Below are 20,269 nucleotides of genomic sequence, written 5' to 3' on the forward strand. Positions count from 1 at the left end.
CTTTACAGAAAATGAGCTTCATGCATCCAAGAGTAACTGGAGAAACATTGACAAAAGCATAAATGATGAACATTTCATATATTCAGTTATAGAACTAAGACAAACAATGGTGAGAATACATAGAATGGTATATAAACATTATGTCAGCTGGGCATGATGGCTAACACCTGTAATCGCAGCACTTTGGGAGTCTGAGGTAGGCAGATCACTTGAGCTCAGGAGTTCGAGACCAGACTGGGAAACACAGAAAAACCACGTCTCTACAAAAAATACAAAAAAAAATTTAGCTGAGTGTGGTTGTGCACACCTGTAGTTCCATCTGCTTGGGAGGCTGAGGTGGGAGGATTGCTTGAGCCTGGGAGGTCGAGGCCACAGCAAACTGTGGTCACACCACTGCACTATAGCTTGAGTGACAAAGTGAGACACTATTTCCCCCCAAATTTTTTTTTTCTGGTAAAGTAGTAAGATTGCAACTAAAAGAAAATGGGCGAAGAGAGAGGAGGAAGAAAGTAGAATAATGTAGTTGACTGTTTCATAAAGTAATAGGTGTGAGTCAAAGGATACCATTTAAAATGAATGGGCTGAGTGCAATGGCTCACGCCTGTAATCCCAACACTTTGGGAAGCCAAGTTGGAAGGATCACTTGAGCTTGACAGTTCAAGACCAGCCTGGGCAACATAGTAAGACCCTGTCTCTACAAAAATAAATAAATAAATAAAATGGGCAGGCTAGGCTAGGCACAGTGGCCCACATGTGTAATCCTAGCGCTTTGGGGGGCCGAAATGGGGGGTCACTTGAGGCTAGGAATTCAAGACCAGCCTGGGCCACATAGCAAGACCCTTTCTCTACAAATAATAAAATAAAATAAAAAATTATCCCAACATGGTGGTACATGTCTTTAATCCCAGCTACCGGGGAGACTGAGGCTGGAGGATCGCTTGAGCCAAGGAGTTTACAGTTACAGTGAGCTATGATCGTACCACTGCACTCCAGCCTAAGTGACAGAGCAAGACCTTGTCTCTAACATAAAATAATAAAATGGGCAGGCTAGATGGTTTTAAAAATTTATGATAAAGGGGTTAACAGCAATGTAAAAATAGTCTAAAACTGTCTTGCAAAGCAAAACTGAACTCTGTGCTGCATACCAGAAATATACGTAGAACAGTAATTCAAAAAGTATTATAATAAAGGGAAGGAGAGATTATTTAATGAAAACAATTAAGAAATCAGAGGCTGCAGTCCTGATACCCAATAAAGTATAACTTAGGTCAGAAATTTGTATGTTAGGCCAGAAACCTGTATATTTCTCCTTCCAGTTCTGTCAGTTTTTACTTTATGTATTTTATAGCTTTGTTTTTGGCACATACACATTTAGGATTATATTAATTACATCTTAATGAATTGACCTCTCTATTGTTATGAAACACCCCTTTTTATCCCTGATAATATTTTTCTGAAGTCTACTGTGTCTTATATGAATAGTGACTCCACATTTTTATGATTAGATCATCCAGTCTAAATTGATAGTTGAAGTACTTAGACCATTAACATTTTTCACAATTATGGATAAGGCTGAATTTAAGTCCACCATCTTGCTAATTGTTTTCTATTTACTCCATCTGTCCTTGGTTACTTGTTTCTCTTTTCTTTCTTTCCTTTGTGTTCATTTTATCTCTATTATTGCCTCCCACCCCACACCATTTATATTATTATCATACATTTTACTTCTTTTTCTTTTTCTTTTTCTTTTTATGTGGAGTTTTGCTCTTGTTGCCCAGGCTGGAGTGCAATGGCGTGATCTCAGCTCACTGCAGCCTCCGCCTCCCAGGTTCAAGCAGTTCTCCTGCCTCAGCCTCCAGAGTAGCTGGGATTATAGGCATGCACTACCATGCCTGGCTGATTTTGTATTTTTAGTAGAGACGGGGTTTCTCCATATTGGTCAAGCTGGTCTCGAACTCCCGACCTCAAGTGATCTGCCCGCCTCGGCCTCCTAGAGTGTTGGGATTACAGGCATGAGCCACCGTGCCCAGCCCATTTTACTTCTATGTATGTTACACATCCCACAATATGTAGTTATGTCTTTTTTACAGCCTTACTAATTCATGTACCATGTAGTTACCTATTTAAAGTGTATTATTTGGTGTTTTTTTTTTTTACTTTAAACAGTCCAGTAGTATTTAAAGAAATTAAAAGATGAGACAGAAATGTATTTTGTATTTTCCCACATGATTTCCCATTTTAAGTGCTCTTTATTCTTTTGTGCAGATCCGAGTTTCTATCTGGTATCATTTTTCCTTCTGAGTGAAGAATGTCGTTTTAACATTTCTTACAGTGCATGTCTCCTGGCAGCAAGTATTCTCAGATTCTGTTTGTCAGAAAAAGGATTTTACTTTTAATTTTAAAAGATATTTCCATTGGATCTAGAAATCTAGCTTATATAGAACTCTAACTTGATAGCGTGTTTCTTTCAGTATTTTAAAGATATATTTTCTTTGTCTTCTGTTTTGTATAATTTCTGACTAGAAGCCTATGGTCTTAATCTTGTTTTAGTCTTAACTTTATAATTATGTACTTTGTTTCCCTAGTTCTTGCATATTCAAAATTTTTTCTCTAGCTTGGACACTTGAAAAATAGTTCGGACCCAAAATCCTTGGGTCATGCTTTCTTTCCTTGGGTTTCTTATAATGCTACTTGACTGTTACCTTGCTTTGTATTTGCTTTTCAGAAATAAGATGCCAGTCTAATTCTTCTGCCCTTGTAAGTGATTTAATCTTTTTGCCTGAAGGCGCTAAGACAGTTTTTTCTGACTGCTTTTCAATATTTTCTCTTTGTTGCTAATTTTTAGCAGTTTTATTTTGATGGGCTTCATTTTGATTCATGTTTATCTCACTTGGGATTTGTTGAGCTTCTTGGATCTGTGGGTTTTTATCAGATTTTGAACGTTTTTATCGATTTTTTTTAGAGTTTTTTTTCTGACTCTTCCCTGCTCTGGATTCCAATTATATTTGATATAAATATAATCGTATTTGATATCGTCCCACAGGTTAGTGGGAATCTGTTCTGTTGCTGTGTCTTCAGGTTCACTGATATTTCCTTCTACAGTGTCTAATATGCTATTAATCCCATCAAGTGAAATTTTCATTTTAAATATTGCAGTTTTCATCTCTAAAAGTTTAATTTGAGTCTTTAAAAAATCTTCCACTTTTCTCATTATGTTTATGATTTCCTTTCCATTCTTGATCATGTAGAGCATATTTTAAGTAGTCGTTTTAATATTCTTATCTGCAGTGGTTTTGATTGTTTTGAAACTCCGGTTTAAGTTCTTTTTTTTAATTTCTGTTTTTTTTTTCTTCTTTCTCAGCTGTGTGATCTGCTTAAGTTCTTTTTGAATATAGAGTATCCTTTACTCTAAGGCTAATTTGCTTCGTTTCCTAAAACGTAGTTCGTTTGGGGTCTCTGTTACACTGTGAATTCATCTAGGTCTCGCTACTCTGACTGGTGGAAGTTCAAACTGGTGGAATTTTAGTCCCTGCATGAGTTCTGGGAGTTGTTTGGCCAATAGCTCCACAGTAAATATTCTTTTCCTTGAAGTTGTTCTTGATTAGTGTCAAGAAGACTGAGTTTCACTCTGCATACACAGGTTGGTATTCAGCCAAATATTCAAGCAGACCGCTATGCAGATTTCTGGAGCTTTTCCTTTGCTCAGTTCCCTCCTCTCAAGTACTCTGTCCCAGAAATCTCAGCAACCTCAGCTTTTCGAACTCGTTTCTCTCAGCTCAACTTGATAAGATTTCTGGGCTCTGTTTGTGTGCTCCCTGAATTGCAGTTCACAAATTGCCTCCAGACAGAAAATCTGGGTAATAGTAGGGCTCACATCATTTATTTTCCTTGTCTTATGGATCACCGTTTTGTGCTGCCTATTGTCTGGTATCTGCAAATAGCTGTTTTCTCTATTTTGTCCAGTTTTCTCATTGTTTATAGTAGGAAGGTAATTACAGACTCTCATACTTCCTCATAGGCAGAAGCAAAAACAGTAGTTCTCTCAGGTACTCAAAATTGACATCACCCATGGGCAACACAGGAATATCATATATTCCTGGATGTAATACCCTTAGGATACAGTAACCCCTAGACATGTGGCTCACACCTGTAATCTCAGCACTTTGGGAGGTCAAGGCAGGCAGATTGCTTGAGCCCAGGAGTTCAAAACCAGCCTGGGTAACATGATGAAATTCTGTCTCTACAAAAAAATACCAAATTAGCCTGGCATGATGGTGCACATTTGTGGTCCCAGCTACTCAGGAAGCTGAGGTGGGAGGATCGTCTCAGTCCAGGAAGGTCGAGCCTTCAGGGAGCCAAGATTGTGCCACTGTGCTCTAGCCTGGGCAACAGAATGAGACCCTCTCAAAAAAAAAAAAAAAAAAGGATTGGATGTGAGGGCGATCTGGCTGTGACCTCTGTCACCCCATTGTCCACCAGGGTTGATTTGGCTGATCTGACTGGCTCGGCGGGTATCCCCTTCCTCCCTCACCACCCCACGTGTGTCCATCCCAAACCTGCATGCTCAGTCAAAGAGGATGACCACCCCCAGTAGAGGAGGACTGGTCTTCAGTCAAGGGTATACAAGTAGCTGCACTCCCCTGCTAGAACCTCCAAACAAGCTCTCAAAAAAAAAAAAAAGGATGACATGGTATCACTGTTTGCTCATGTGCTCTTCCAGTTTGACCTGAATCTCATCATGAGGAAACAGCAAACCCAGTATGACGGATGTTCTATTAAAAATAAGGCTAGCTCAGGTGAGGTGTCTCACGCCTGTAATCCCAGCACTCTGGGAGGCCGAGGCAGGTGAATCGCTTGATGTCAGGCGTTCGAGACCAGCCTGGTCAACATGGGGAAAACCCTCTCTATTAAAAATAGAGGCTGGGCATGGTGGCTCATGCTTGTAATTCCTAACACTTTGGGAGGCAAAGGTGGGCGGATCACTTGAGGTCAGAAGTTCAAGACAAACCTGGTCAACATGAGGAAACCTCTACCAAAAATACAAAAAAATTAGCCAGACCTGGTGGTACACGCCTGTAATCCCAGCTACTCGGGAGGCTCAGGCAGGAGAATTGCTTGAACCTGGAAGACGGAAGTTGCAGTAAGCCAAGATCACACCACTGCACTCCAGCCTGGGTGACGGAGCAAGACTCCGTCTCAAAAAAAATAAATGAATACAAAAATTAGCCGGGTGTGGTGGCACATGCCTGTCACCCTAATTATTTGGGAGGCTGAGGCATGAGACTTGCTTGAACCCAGGAGTTAGAGGTTGCAGTGAACTGAGATCATGCCACTGCACTCCAGCCTGGGCAACAGAGCAAGACTTTGTCTCAAAAAAAAGAAAAGAAAAGAAAAAAACAGGCTGGGTGCAGTGGCTCATGCCTGTAATCCCAGCACTTTAGGAGGCCAAGGAAGGAGGATTGCTTGAGCCCTGGAGTTCAATACCAGCCTAGGCAACATAGTGAGATCCGTGTCTACAAAAATTAAAAAAGTACCCAGGCATGGTGGTACACACTTGTAGTGGGGAAGCTGAGGTAGGAGGATTGCTCCAGCCTGGGAGGTTGAGGCTGCAGTAAGCCGCACTCCAGCCAGGACAACAGAGCAAGACCCTGTCTCAAAAACAAAAATAAAACAACCCAGGGGTAGGGAGAACTGTGTTCTTAAAAAATGTCAGTGTCACGTAAGAGAAAGCTGAGGACTTACTCCAGATTAAAGAAAACTAAAGAGACATGAAAATATCATGTGATCCTGGACTGAATCTTGTACCTAAGTGAGGGAAAAAAAGCCATAAAGAACCTTAGATCAATTGACAAAATTGAATTAAGGAACGTATATTAGATAGAATATTGTATCAGTGTTAAATTTACTGATGCTGTACAGTTAAATTAACTGTACTGGTTATTTATAAGAATGGTCTTATGAAATACACACTAAAGTATTTGGAACTAAAGGGGTTTAATAAATGCAACTTACTCTGAAATGGTTTCAGAAAAATATAGAGAGAGAGAGGGATATTAAGTGATGAAGTGCATGTTACAGAAGTATGACAGTTGGTGAATACGGGTAAAGATTTTTGCATCTTTTCTGGAAGTCTAAATTTATTTCTAAATAAAAAGTGTTTGTTTGTTTGTTTGTTTTTTAAAAAACATAGTCTCACTGTGTTGCCCAGGCTTGAGTGCAGTGGCGTGATCTTGGCTCACTGTACCCTTTGCCTCCTGGGTTCAAGCGGTTTTCCTGCCTCAGCCTCCCAAGTAGCTGGGACTACAGGCACGTGCCTCCACACCCAGTTAATTTTTTGTATTTTTAGTAGAGACGGGGTTTCACCGTGTTAGCCAGGATGGTATCCATCTCCTGACCTTATGATCCACCTGCCTCGGCCTCCCAAAGTTCTGGGATTATAGGCATGAGCCATTGTGCCCAGCATAAAAAGTTTTTAAAATATGTTTGTACTTAGGAAAAAGGTTTGGCAGTACCTAAACACATATATTCTATGACCCAGTAGTTCCTTTTCTGAGCATTCATTTTCAGAGAAATGAATAAGTTACATTTAAGTGAAAAAAATAAATTATAAGTAAGAATGAATAGCACTTTAGGTAAGCCAGTCATGTCATGTTTAGCATTCGTTTTGAAAATGTGTACTTTTCCATTAGATCAAACTAAGTTTTTATTTATTTATTTATTTTGAGACAGAGTCTCACTCTGTTGCTAAGGCTCACTGCAATGGCACAATCTCGGCTCAATGCAACCTCCGCCTCCTGGGGTCAAGTGATTCTCCTGCCTCAGCCTCCAAGTAGCTGCGATTACAGGTGCATACCACCACGCCTGGCTAATTTTTGTGTTTTTAGTAGAGACGGTGTTCCACTATATTGGCCAGGCTGGTCTCAAACTCCTGACCTCAAGTGATCTGCCTGCCGCGGCCTCCCAAAGCGCTTGGATTACATGCGTGAGCCACCACGCCTGGCCTATTATTATAATGTCATAATGCAGTGGTTCTCAAAGGACAGTCCCCAGACCAGCAGCATCAACATGATCTAGTAACTTGTCAGAAATGGACATTTTTGTGCCTTCTTTTTTTGGACACATTTGTATCCAAACCTACTGCATCAGAAACCTTGGGGTTAGGGTCCAGTAATACGTAGTTTAACAAGCCCTCCAGGTGATTCTGAAACATGTTAAAGTGGAGAACTCCTACTATACTGAACATACTTTAGGAATTCCTGTTGCCTTCTAAAGCACTATTTCTTTAATTTTCAGCTTCTCCAATTTGGGAAATACCTGCTATATGAATGCTATTCTACAATCTCTGTTTTCACTCCAGTCATTTGCAAATGACTTGCTTAAACAAGGTATCCCATGGAAGAAAATCCCACTCAATGCACTTATCAGGTAATCATTACGTACTGTACTTATTGAGTAGCCTTTTACTTCATTGATTATAGAATAATGGAATTTTAGACACTTAAAAATTTTCTGTGCCGTTATTAGTAATTATTCTTTAAAATATCATGCCATGTCGTGCTAACTTTGTGTTTTTTGTTTTACCAGACGCTTTGCACACTTGCTTGTTAAAAAAGATATCTGTAATTCAGAGACCAAAAAGGATTTACTCAAGAAGGTTAAAAATGCCATTTCAGCTACAGCAGAGAGATTCTCTGGTTATATGCAGAATGTGAGTATTAATTGTTTTAAAACGTTTCAGAGACCTGACATAGTGGCTCATGTCTGTAATTCCAGCACTTTGGGAGGCCTAGGTGGGCAGGTCACCTGAGGTGACTGAAGTCAGGAGTTTGAGACCAGCCTGGCCAACATGGCGAAACCCTGTCTCTACTAAAAATACAAAAATTAGCCAGTCGTGGTGGCACGCACCTGTAATCCCAGCTACTCGGGAGGCTGAGGCAGGAGAATTACTTGAACCCAGGAGGCAGAGGTTGTTGTGAGCCAAGATTATACCACTGCACTACAGCCTAGGTGACAGAACAAGACTCTATCTCAAAAAATAAATATTTTTAAAATAAATAAAATAGGCCGGGTGCGGTGGCTCGAGCCTGTAATCCTAGCACTTGGGGAGGCCGAGGCAGGTGGATCACGAGGTCAGGAGTTCGAGACCAGCCTGGCCAACATGGTGAAACCTTGTCTCTACTAAAGATTAAAAAAAAAATTAGCCGGGTGTGATGGCACACACCTGTAATCCCAGCTACTCAGGAGGCTGAGGCAGGAGAATCTCTTGAACCTGGGAGGCAGAGGTTGCAGTGAGCTGAGATTGCACCATTGCACTCCAACCTGGGCTACAGGGCAAGACTCCGTCTCAAAAAAATAAAAATTAAAATTAAATAAATAACATTTCAGAAATCATGGAACTTGACATGATTTTAGTGTGTTTCTTGATTTTTATTTTAAAACAAGATTTGTGTATGTGTGTTCATTATAGATTGAAAAACCTGAGGAGAGGCTGGGTGTGGTAGCTCATGCCTGTAATCCCAGCACTTTGGGAGGCCGAGGCGGGTGGATCACCTGAGGTCAGGAGTTCCAGACCAGCCTGACTGACGAGGTGAAACCCCATCTCTACTAAAAATACAAAAAAATTAGCTGGATGTGACGTTGCATGTCTATAATCCCAGCTACTTGGGAGGCTGGTGCAGGATAATTGGTTGAACCCTGGAGGCAAAGGCTGCAGTGAGCCGAGATTGTGCCATTGTACTCCAGCCTGTGTGACAAGAGCGAAAATCCGTCTCAAAAAAAAAAAAAAGGAAAGAAAGAAAAACCTAAGGAGTTGTAGTAAGACTAAATGTGACTCTTCTATGTATTGTACCATATTTTAATATATAGATTTGATTTACCAGTGCAAGGACCTGGGCTTTGTTAGCTGCAGAAATTACCTTTTTTAACAAAGTGAGGAGTTATTCATTCATTCATGCCAATGCAACTCATAAAATTATTAAGAATATATAATCTCTCGTTTGTTTTTATTCACAAAATATGTAGCCCCCCCCAATTCTTATAAGAATAAACCTGATGTTGTTCACATATGTCACTGACTTCCAAGGGCTTTCGCTGTATAAATTATGTTAATAAGCTATTATTTTTTGTTTGTTTTGTTTTTTGTTGTTGGTTTTTTTCTCTTCTTTTGAGACGGAATCTTGCTCTGTCACCCAAACTGGAATATAATGATGCGATCTTGGCTCACTGTAACCTCCGCCTCCTAGGTTCAAGCGATTTTTCTGCCGCAGCCTCCCAAGTAGCTAGGATTATAGGGACCGCCACCACACCTGCCTTATTTTTATATTTTTAATAAAGATGGCGTTTCACCATGTTGGCCAGGCTGGTCTCGAACTCCTGACCTCAAGTGATCCACCTGCCTCAGCCTTCCAGAGTGCTGGAATTACAGGTATGAGGCACAACGCCCAGCCTCAATGAGGTATTATTGTGACTAGAAATGTTTTTTTCTGATTAAGGATATTGTTGTCTTATTAGGATGCTCATGAATTTTTAAGTCAGTGTTTGGACCAGTTGAAAGAAGATATGGAAAAATTAAATAAAACTTGGAAGACTGAACCTGTTTCTGGAGAAGAAAATTCACCAGATATTTCAGCTACCAGAGTATACACTTGCCCTGTTATTACTAATTTGGAGTTTGAGGTTCAGCATTCCATCATTTGTAAAGCGTAAGTAGTGTCTAAGAAATGATTTTCCCTTTTTACTTCTTTATGGCAAGTGATTAAAACTCTCCTACGACATACCAGATGCCATGAATTCTTTTCTGTTGTTAAGACAGGGTCTCACACAGTCGTCTAGGCTCTGGGGTGCAGTGGCGCAACCCCAGCTCATTGCAGCCTAGATCTCCTGGGATCAAGTGATCCTCTTACCTCAGCCTCCTGAGTAATGAATTTTTATCTCATCTTCCTTTCTATGTCATAGGGAAATATAAACCAACAGATTATATCAAACCTTTTTTTTTTTTGAAGTCTTTATCTTTCTATAGAAATGCTTGGGCTGGGCACAATGGCTCATGCCTGTAATCCCAACACTCTGGGAGGATGAGGTGGGCAGATTGTTTGAGCCCAGGAGTTCAAAACCAGCCTGGGCAGTATGGGGAAACCCCATCTCTACAAAATATATAAAAATTAGGCAGGCGTGGTGATGCACACCTATAATCCCAGCTACTTGGAAGGCTGAAGTGGGAGGATTGCTTAAACACTGCAAGTTGAGGCTGCAGTGAGCCATGATAACGCCACTGTACTCCAGCTTGGGCAACAAAACAAGACCCTATCTCAAAAAAACAAAACAAAACAAAAATGCTTGGTGGAGTGAGAACTGAGGAAAATTTAAATACTTTATTATATGCTTTAGTATTGACTAAACACTTAATTTTGATCTGTAGTTTTATTTTTTTCATTCTACATCTTTTCCAGTGTAGAATATTGAATTGTTTGGGAATACTTGTTTTTCTTTGTCACTGAAAAAAAAACACACCTTATTACTTGCTTTTTTGGTTGAACCCCATATTATTTTTACTAAAAATATTTTTTTTACAAAATAGATCCGAATTTGAATTATTTTTACCTTTGCAATGTTTTTCAACCATATTTACAGTAATTATCCGCACTTACTTTCTACATTAATTTCCATACTTACCAGGATTTCTATAGCCTGCGCATCACTTTAAAATATTTCACTTTGACTAATCTTCTAGTCATCTATAGTACATCTCTGAATAGATTTTTTTCAGTTACAATGTAATTCTTCACAGTCTCTATATGAGAGAGAATTATTTCTATGACTTTCACACATGACTTAATGCAGAATTACTGACTCACACATAGTCTTTACCCATCAACATAGTAAGTATACTGCCCTGTCATATCCTGTTACTCTGTGCCACTCATAAGAAACCTGACTTTGTGGGAATTTTTTCTTTTTCTTCCTGAAAATCTGTGGTATTTTTGAAATTCACAGTTTCACTAGTTTAATTCTAGTTATTAACACTTTTTGTTACTTTTGCCTTAATATGGTAGAGCCTTTTCATTGGAAGCTTTGGGATTTTCTCCAGGTCTAGAAAACTGTTCTCTAAATACTGCTTCTCTTCCATTCTGGAATTTTCTTCAGAAATATTCAAAATCCATATTGGTTCTCCAATTTTCTGTCCTCCATATCTATTTTTCTCAGGCTGCTCAAAATGATAGTGTTCACTGACATCTTTTCCAGCTGTAACATTCTAGCATTTTTAACCAGAATTTTAATAAAGACAGTTTTGCATCAGTAGTCTGTGATACTGCTTGCTTTCATTCATGACTTTATCAGTCTTTTCCCCCTAGTGGATGAATGGTTTTCTAAAGAAAACATCCAGATCTTGCAAGTATGGTTCAGCTTATAATAGCTAGAGAGTCCAACAGCAGTTAATAATATAATAGCCATTTATCCCTTCCTTCTAATGCACCTTCCAGACAAAATTTGTGCAAGTCAAAGTGAGAGGCAAAGTTTTCAGTTATTATTTCATTGAATTGTGGGAGTACCATTCACATTTTTTTATAGCAAAATTTAAGTTGCCTCCATTGAAAATGACCATAGGCAGTCCACCAGCTCTCTGTCAGGTCTGGAGAGCTGGGCAGTGGGATCATTCAGGCAACACAGAAGAAAGGAGGACATATCAGGCTGGGCGCGGTGGCTCACGCCTGTAATCCCAACACTTTGGGAGGTCGAGGTGCGCGGATCATCTGTGGTCAGGAGTTTGAGACCAGCCTGGCCAACATGGCGAAAACCCGTCTTCACTAAAAATACAAAAATTAGCCAGGCGTGGTGGTGCACGCCTGTAGTCCCAGCCACTAGGGAGGCTGAGGCAGGACAATTGCTTTAACCTGGGAGGAGGCAGTTGTAGTAAGCTGAGATTATGCCATTGCACTCTAGCCTGGGTGACAGAGCAAGACTCCATCTCCAAAAAAAAAGAAGGCCATATCAGAGTAGTTGGCTTCTACACTGTGCCAGTGGTGTTAGGCACTCTAATTGTATAGCACCCAGATGTTGGATATGCAGTTGAAGTATGTGAATCAGTGCAATAAGTGGCATGGATTATGGGATATAGGCACACCAGGTGGCTAAACTGGACAGGATGTGCCAGCTAGGTGGGGATGGGTTCTGTTGCTTCATTAGTAATTTTATTTAGGACAATTCTCTAACACAAAGTAGTTTCTGGCTGAAGGAAGATTCCACACACATTACACTTTGGATTGTAATTTTGTGTATTTATCCTTTGCCCCATCTTGCTATAGGTTTGTTTGGCCAGTTTGGCAAATGTACTTTTTAAAAAAACTATTGCAGTTTAAATTGACTGCTTTTTAATTAATGTAAGGAAATTCCGTGCATTAATAATATATTCTTGAATATGGGGGAAAAAATTTTTTTTAATTTTTTCTAGAGATGGGCTCTCACTGTGTTGCCCAGGCTGGTCTTGAACTGGCCTCTAGCAACCCTCCCACCTTGGCCTCCCAGATTGCTGGAGTTTATAGGCGTAAGCCACTGTGCCCAGCTTTGTATTTCTTTTTCTCAAACCTGACATCTCATATGTCTGCAAGCCCTTTCAGCTGTACCTTGGAAATACATCTAGAATGTGACCTCTTTTTACCACTTTCATTGCCACTACCCTACACCAAGCCATTATTACCTCTTGTTTGAATTGTTGCAGCATCTTTTAAATTATTTACCATGTTTCTGCAGTCTGTTTTAAACACATAAGCCAAAGCAATCCATTTAAAATGGAAGTTAGTTCATGTCAGCCTTCTGCTCATACAATTAAAAAACCTATGACTTGTATAACCTCATGTAATCTGCCTCTCAGCACCCCTAACCCCATCTCTGTTAACTCTCTGACTTCATCTTCTGTCACACTTTTCCCTTGCTCTTTCTATTTTAATGAAATGAGCTTCCTTGCTTTTGTTCAAAAATACCAGGATCATAGTGCCTTAGAGTCTTTATACTTACCGTTTCCTCTATTTTGAATTCTCTTTCCCAAAATTCTTATTTTTGTTTTTATTTAACTGCTGATTTATTTCTGAGACAGAGTTTTGCTTTGTCACCCAGGCTGGAGTGCAGTGGCTCAATCACAGCTCACTGCACCCTCAACTTCCCTGGCTCAAGCAATCCTCCCGCCGCAGCCTCCCAGGTAGCTGGGACTACAGGTGCGCACCACCATGCCTGGCTAATTTTTTTTATTTTTTGTAGAGAGCAGGTTTTCCAGTGTTGCCCAGGCTGGTCTGAAGCTTGTGGGCTCAAGCCAACTTCCCACCTCAGCCTCCCAAAATGCCAGGATTGCAGGCACTAGCCCCCACACCTGGCCCCATATTCTCATTTAGGTAGTGCCCTCACTTTTCCAGATCTTTACATAAAGGCCATTTGCTCAGTGATGTGTTTTCTTGCCACCCTATCAGATACTGTGCTCTGATCTTTCATTTTCCTCTTCCCTACTATGTATTTCCTCCTTACATGTATCACTATCTAACATACTGTATGTTTTACTAGTGTCAATTTCATTGTCTCTCTCTCCTAGTATAATGATGGCTTCATGAGAGGAGGTATTTTTGCCTTGGTTTATTCACTGCTATCACCCCAGTGCCTAGAACATTTTCTGGCATATAGGAGGCTCTATTAGGTTTTCAGTGCTGTGTAAGAAAGTGCTTCAAACGTATTAGCTTAAAACAACACCCATTTATTCATCCCAGCTCTGTAGGTTAGAAAACTAAGCACAGTATGGCTGAGTTCTCAGCTCAGAGTATCATAAGACTGAAATGAAGGTATTACTGCCTGTGCTGTCATCTGGAGCCCAGGTTCCTCTTCTGTCTCATTAAGGTCATGGGTAGAATTCAGATCCTATGGTTGTAGGACTGAGAATCCTCATTTTCTTGCTAGCTGTCCGCTAGAAACACTCATTTCCTAAAGGCTGGCTACAGATCCTTGCCACATGGCCCCCTCATAGGCACTTCACAATAGTGCTGTTTGCTTTTTTCCAGGCTAGCAGACAGTATATATCTTTCTGACCTCAGACTTCTCTTTCTGTCCTCTAGACCCATATTTAAAGGGCTCATATGGGCCAAGCATGGTGGCTCATGCCTGTAATCCCAGCACTTTAAGAGGCTGAGGCAAGAGGATCACTTGAATCTAGGTGTTCGAGACCAGTCCTGACAACATGGTGATACCCCCTTCTCTACAAAAAGTTTAAAAATTAGCCAGACATGGTGGTGCACACCTGTAGTCCCAGCTGTTTGGGAGGCTAAGGTGGGAGGATTGCTTGAGCCTGGGAGGTTGAGGCTGCAGTGAGCTGTGGTCATGCCATTGCTCTCCAGCCTGGACAACAGAGCAAGAGCCTGTCTCAAAAACAAACAAAAGGGCTCATGTGATTGGATCTGACCCATTCAGATAATCTCCTTTTTGAGTCATTCAAAGTTAAGATTAGGAACCTTAATGATGTCTGCAAAATTCCTTTGGGCCAGGTAAAATAACATCATCATAGGTGTGGTAGCTCATAATTATCACAGGTTGGTTCTACCCACACCCAAAGGGGACAGAAATATACAAAGTCAAGGGTCACCTTAGAATTCTGCCTGTTAGAGAGGCACTCAGTAAATGTTTGTTGAATGAAAGACAAATATACTCTTAATGTTTTTCAGTCTTTAGCTGTAACAGTAGGGAATTAGGGTAGAAATATGAATATTACCTAAAGTATTGATAAGACAAAATGAAAAACAGTCAGCTACAACTATTTAAAAGAAATTGCTTCTAGGTAAATTGAGTATGGTGTTTTAATCTCTGAGCTCACGTTTTTAAATTCTATAAAAAATGTATTTGATGACTAAATCATTCTGCTGCCTAATAGAAGTATCCACATATGCACATAAAGAACATGTAGAATATTTATTTATTCATTTATTTATTTATTTATTTATTTAGAGATGGCGTCTCACTCTGTTGCCCAGGCTGGAGTGCAGTGGCAGGATCTCAGCTCACTTCAAGCTCCACCTCCCGGGTTCATGCTATTATCCTACCTCAGCCTCCCGACTACAGGTGCCCGCCACCACACCTGGCTAATTTTTTTTATTTTTAGTAGAGATGGGGTTTCACCATGTTAGCCAGGATGGTCTTGATCTGCTAACCTTGTGATCTGCCCACCTCGACCTCCCAAAGTGCTGGGATTACAGGCATGATCATCTGTGCCTGGCCAAGAACATGTAGAATTTTTCAAGCATTACTTACATAGCCAACAACTGGAAATAACCTAAATGCTCATCAGTATTAACATGGATAATTGGGCCGGGCGCGGTGGCTCAAGCCTGTAATCCTAGCACTTTGCACTTTGGGAGGCCAAGATGGGCGGATCACGAGGTCAGGAGATCGAGACCATTCTGGCTAACACGGTGAAACCCCGTCTCTACTAAGAAATACAAAAAAAACTAGCCGGGTGAGGTGGCAGCACCTGTAATCCCAGCTACACGGGAGGCTGAGGCCGGAGAATGACGTGAACCCGGGAGGCGGAGCTTGCAGTGAGCTGAGATCCGGCCACTGCACTCCAGTCTGGGCGACAGAGCGAGACTCCGTCTCAAAAAAAAAAAAACAAAAAAAAACAAAAAAAAACCAAACATGGATAATTGTAGAATATTCATACAGATTAAAGCTATACAACAACAAAAATGCAGTAGAGTCATGCTCAGCAAGCGTAGTTAAATATTACAATCATGCCGAACAAAAGAGAGGCCAACTAAAAATTATTGCATAATCCCGTCATAAAAGGTTCAAAAACAGGCAAAACATCTATAGTGTTGGAAGACAGAATAATAGTTGTCTTTTGGGACCAGGTGCAGTGGCTCACACCTGTAATTTCAGCACTTTGGGTGGACGAGGCGGGTGGATCACGAGGTTGGGAGTTTCGAGACTGGCCTGGCTAACATGGTGAAACCCCTTCTCTACTAAAATACTAAAAATTAGCCAGGCATGGTGGTGTGCGCCCGTAATCCCAGATACTTAGGAGGCTGAGGTAGAAATATCACTTGAAACCGGGAGGCAGAGGTTGCAGTGAGCCGAGATTGCGCCATTGCACTCCAGCCTGGACAACAAAAGTGAAACTCCGCCTCAAAAAAAAAAAAGTTATCTTTTGGGAGAAGGAAGGAGGATAGTGATTGGAAAAGGGTATGTGCAAGGGGGCTTCTAGGGAGTTGACGGTGGTGTTCTGTTTCTTTTTTTTTTTTTCTGAGACGGAGTCTTGCCCTGTCGCCCAGGCTGGAGTGCAGTGGCGTGATCTCGGCTCACTGCAAGCTCCGCCTCCTGGGTTCATGCCATTCTCCTGCCTCAGCCTCCCTGTTTGTGTTTTTATGAGACAGAGTCTTGCTCTGTCACCCAGACTGGAGTGCAGTGGCATGATTTCAGCTCGCTGCAACCTCCGCCTCCCAAGTTCAAGTGATTCTCCTGCCTCAGCCTCCCAAGTAGCTGCGATTACAGGCACGCACCACCTCGCCTGGCTAATTTTTGTATTTTTCGTAGACAAGGTTTCACCATGTTGGCCAGGCTGGTCTTGAACTCCTGACCTCAGGTGATCCACTCACCTTGGCCTCCCAGAGTGCTGGGATTACAGACGCCAGCCACCACACCTGGCCTTGTTTGTTGATTTGAGTGGTGATGAATGTGTTAACTGATAATTTATCAAGCTGTTTACCTGCAACAGGTTCACTTTTGTATATTATGCTATACTTCAGTTTTTTAAAGTTTGGGGGTTGCTTATATAAAGTTTAAAAATTGGCCGGGCATGGTGGCTCACGCCTGTAATCCCAGTACTTTGGGAGGCTGAAGCGGGAGGATCACCTAAGGTCGAGAGTTCGAGACCAGCCTGACTAACATGGAGAAACCCCGTCTCTATTAGAAATACAAAATTAGCAGGGCATGGTGACACATGCCTGTAATCCCAGCTACTTGCAAGGCTGAGGCAAGAGAATCGCTTGAACCCGGGAGGCGGAGGTTGCAGTGAGCCGAGATCGCACCACTACACTTGAGCATGGGCTACAAGAGTGAAACTATCTCACGAAAAAAAAAAAAAAAAAAAAAAAAACATTTTAAAGAAAGTACTAAATACTTGCAATTGAGGTTTTATCTGTATTAATTTAATAAGGGTTAAAGTAAGCATGAAAAAAGTCTTAAATGTATATAGTTTTTCTGCCTGGTGATAATGTGTCAGTACCGTAAGTTCTGTGGAAGAACAGTGTTTCTCATGTATATTTGTATTTCTTGTGTATTGGTCTGAATGCTTACATGTCTCATTTTATTCTTACAGATGTGGAGAGATTATCCCCAAAAGAGAACAGTTTAATGACCTCTCTATTGACCTTCCTCGTAGGAAAAAACCACTCCCTCCTCGTTCAATTCAAGATTCTCTTGATCTTTTCTTTAGGGTAAATAATATCTTTTGTATTTTCACATAACTAAATTTTATATCATTGATAGTTGTATTTGAAGTTGGTTTCTTCAAGGCAAAGTTTCTTTGTTTTTGTTTTTGTAGACAGGGTCTCACTTTGTCACCCTGGCTATAGTGCAGTTGCACAATCTCGGCTCACTGCAACCTCTGTCCCCAGGTTCAAGCAATCCTCCCACCTCAGCCTCCCCAAGTAGCTGGATCATGCCACCATATCTGGCTAATTTTTGTATTTTTTGGTAGGGTCACAGTTTCATCATGTTGGCCAGGCTGGTCTCGACTCCTCACCTTAAATGATCTGCCCACCTTGGTCTCCCAAAGTTCTGGGATTACAGGCGTGAGCCACCACACCTGGTTTTGGCAGAGTTTCAACAAAATTATTCATGGGGAAAACAGATGAGACGTTTTTAAAATAATAATAATTTTTAAAAGCTTGATAAATCTAATTATAACTCATTGAAAAAGAAAATTAATTGATTAAATAGATTATAAATTTAACTCAATAGCCAGCATTTAGACAACCTTAGAAATAGTTTGTTGGCCGGGCGCGGTGGCTCAAGCCTGTAATCCCAGCACTTTGGGAGGCCGAGGCGGGCGGATCACAAGGTCAGGAGATCGAGACCACAGTGAAACCCCGTCTCTACTAAAAAATACAAAAAATTAGCCGGGCGCGGTGGCGGGCGCCTGTAGTCCCAGCTACTCAGGAGGCTGAGGCAGGAGAATGGCGGGAACCCGGGAGGCGGAGCTTGCAGTGAGCCGAGATCGCGCCACTGCACTCTAGCCTGGGCAACAGCGTGAGACTCCGTCTCAAAAAAAAAAAAAAAAAAAAAAGAAATAGTTTGTTGGCGGGGCACAGTGGCTCACACCTGTAATCCCAGCACTTTGGGAGGCTGGGGCAGGTGGATCACAAGGTCTAGAGATCAGGATCATCCTGGCCAACATGGTGAAACCCGGTCTCCACTAAAAATACAAAAAATAGCTGGGCATCATGGCCTGTGCCTGTAGTCCCAACTAGTCAGGAGGCTGAGGCAGGAAAATCGCTTGAACCGGGAGTGGGAGGTTGCAGTGAGCCAAGATCACGCCACTGCACTCCAGACTGGAGACGGAATGAGACTCTGTCTCAAAAAAAAAAGTAGTTTGTTATTTGTAAACAAATATTAAAGTATTTGATGTAACATATTCTAAAATTTGGTAACATGAAATTAAAACTGTAGATACCATGTAAGTTGGTATCCTAAGATCTGCAATGTAAGAAAATATTCTTTGGCCGGGCGCGGTGGCTCAAGCCTGTAATCCCAGCACTTTGGGAGGTCGAGACGGGCGGATCATGAGGTCGGGAGATCGAGACCATCCTGGCTAACACGGTGAAACACCGTCTCTACTAAAAAATACAAAAAACTAGCCGGGCGAGGTGGCGGGCGCCTGTAGTCCCAGCTACTCGGGAGGCTGAGGCAGGAGAATGGCGTAAACCCAGGAGGCGTAGCTTGCAGTGAGCCGAGATCCAGCCACTGCACTCCAGTCTGGGCGACAGAGCAAGACTCCGTCTCAAAAAAAAAAAAAAAAAAAAAAAAAATTCTTTGCTTTTTCTTAGGTTGTGTGTACCCTATTAGAAACAGGAAGGAAGAGTCATGTTTATCCAAAGCTGTAGATACATATTTGTGTCTGTGATATACAATTACAGATATTGAAAAAGTTTCTGGAGCATAATCAGACTGTTGTTATAGCAGTCCTTATAACTAGTGGAAATTTGCAAGAATCCCCCTTGATCTATCTAGTAGCAGTCCTTGTTTTGTTGTAGCAAATTGGCAGGATTGTCTTTCTAAGGTATAAAAAATAAAAATAAGGCCGGGTGTGGTGACTCACACCTGTAATCCCATCACTTTGGGAGGCCGAGGCGGGTGGATCACGAGGTCAGTAGATCGAGACCATCCTGGCTAACACAGTGAAGCCCTGTCTCTACTAAAAACACAAAAAATTTAGCCAGGCGTGGTGGCGGGTGCCTGTAGTCCCAACTACTTGGGAGGCTGAGGCAGGAGAATGGCGTGAACCCGGGAGGCGGAGCTTGCAGTGAGCTGAGATCCGGCCACTGCACTCCAGCCTGGGTAACAGAGCGAGACTCTGTCTCAAAAAAAAAAAAAAAAAATGAAATTTAAAAATAAAAAATCTGGCTGGGTGCGGTGGCTCACACCTGTAATCCCAACACTTTGGGAGGCCAAGGCAGGCCAATCACCTGAAGTCAGGAGTTCAATACCAGCCTTGCCAACACAGCGAAACCTTGCTTCTACTGAAAATGCAAAAGTTAGCTAGGTATGGTGGCACATGCCTGTAGTCCCAGCTACTCGGGAAGCTAAGGCACGAGAATCACTTGAACCCTGGAAGTGGAGGTTGCAGTGAGCTGAGATCACGCCCCTCCCATAGCCTGGCTGACAGAGCAAGACTCTGTGTCAAAACAAACAAACAAAAAAAATCTGTTTATTAAATGGTGAACATTGAGCTCTACCCAAAGATAAATACTCTGCTTTTCTTTTAGTCATTTTTAAACTATTCTTGTTATTATCATAGACTTTTAAGATTTTTCCTATGTATTTTTACCCCAATTTTTTTAAGGATTTCTTGTTTCAGTGTTCTCTAGGTAATGGTATTCACCCCAATCTTTCATCCTTTTAAAGCAGTTGTTCTTAGTGGGCTGTCACGAGAAGATTGAGTTCCGTTATGCGAAAGGGGTAGCGTTACACCTAACAGACAAGAAATTCTACCTAACCTAAAGGTGATCTTATCTCTGCTATGGCC

At 41.5% G+C, this 20,269-nt stretch overlaps 1 protein-coding gene across 4 annotated transcripts in view; it reads left to right on the forward strand.

The window, feature by feature from the left end:
- Positions 1-20,269, forward strand: part of USP37 (ubiquitin specific peptidase 37) — a 124,967-nt gene that overhangs the window by 63,444 nt on the left and 41,254 nt on the right. For all 4 annotated transcript variants that reach the window (XM_050751258.1, XM_050751255.1, XM_050751256.1 and 1 more), the window contains 4 exons: positions 7,294-7,425; positions 7,585-7,708; positions 9,511-9,701; positions 17,342-17,459. In XM_050751258.1, coding sequence (XP_050607215.1) covers positions 7,294-7,425; positions 7,585-7,708; positions 9,511-9,701; positions 17,342-17,459 — 565 coding nt within the window. The remainder of the gene's footprint in view (positions 1-7,293; positions 7,426-7,584; positions 7,709-9,510; positions 9,702-17,341; positions 17,460-20,269) is intronic.

Source organism: Macaca thibetana, chromosome 12, assembly GCF_024542745.1.
Source record: "Macaca thibetana thibetana isolate TM-01 chromosome 12, ASM2454274v1, whole genome shotgun sequence".
NCBI classification, from domain to species: domain Eukaryota; kingdom Metazoa; phylum Chordata; class Mammalia; order Primates; family Cercopithecidae; genus Macaca; species Macaca thibetana.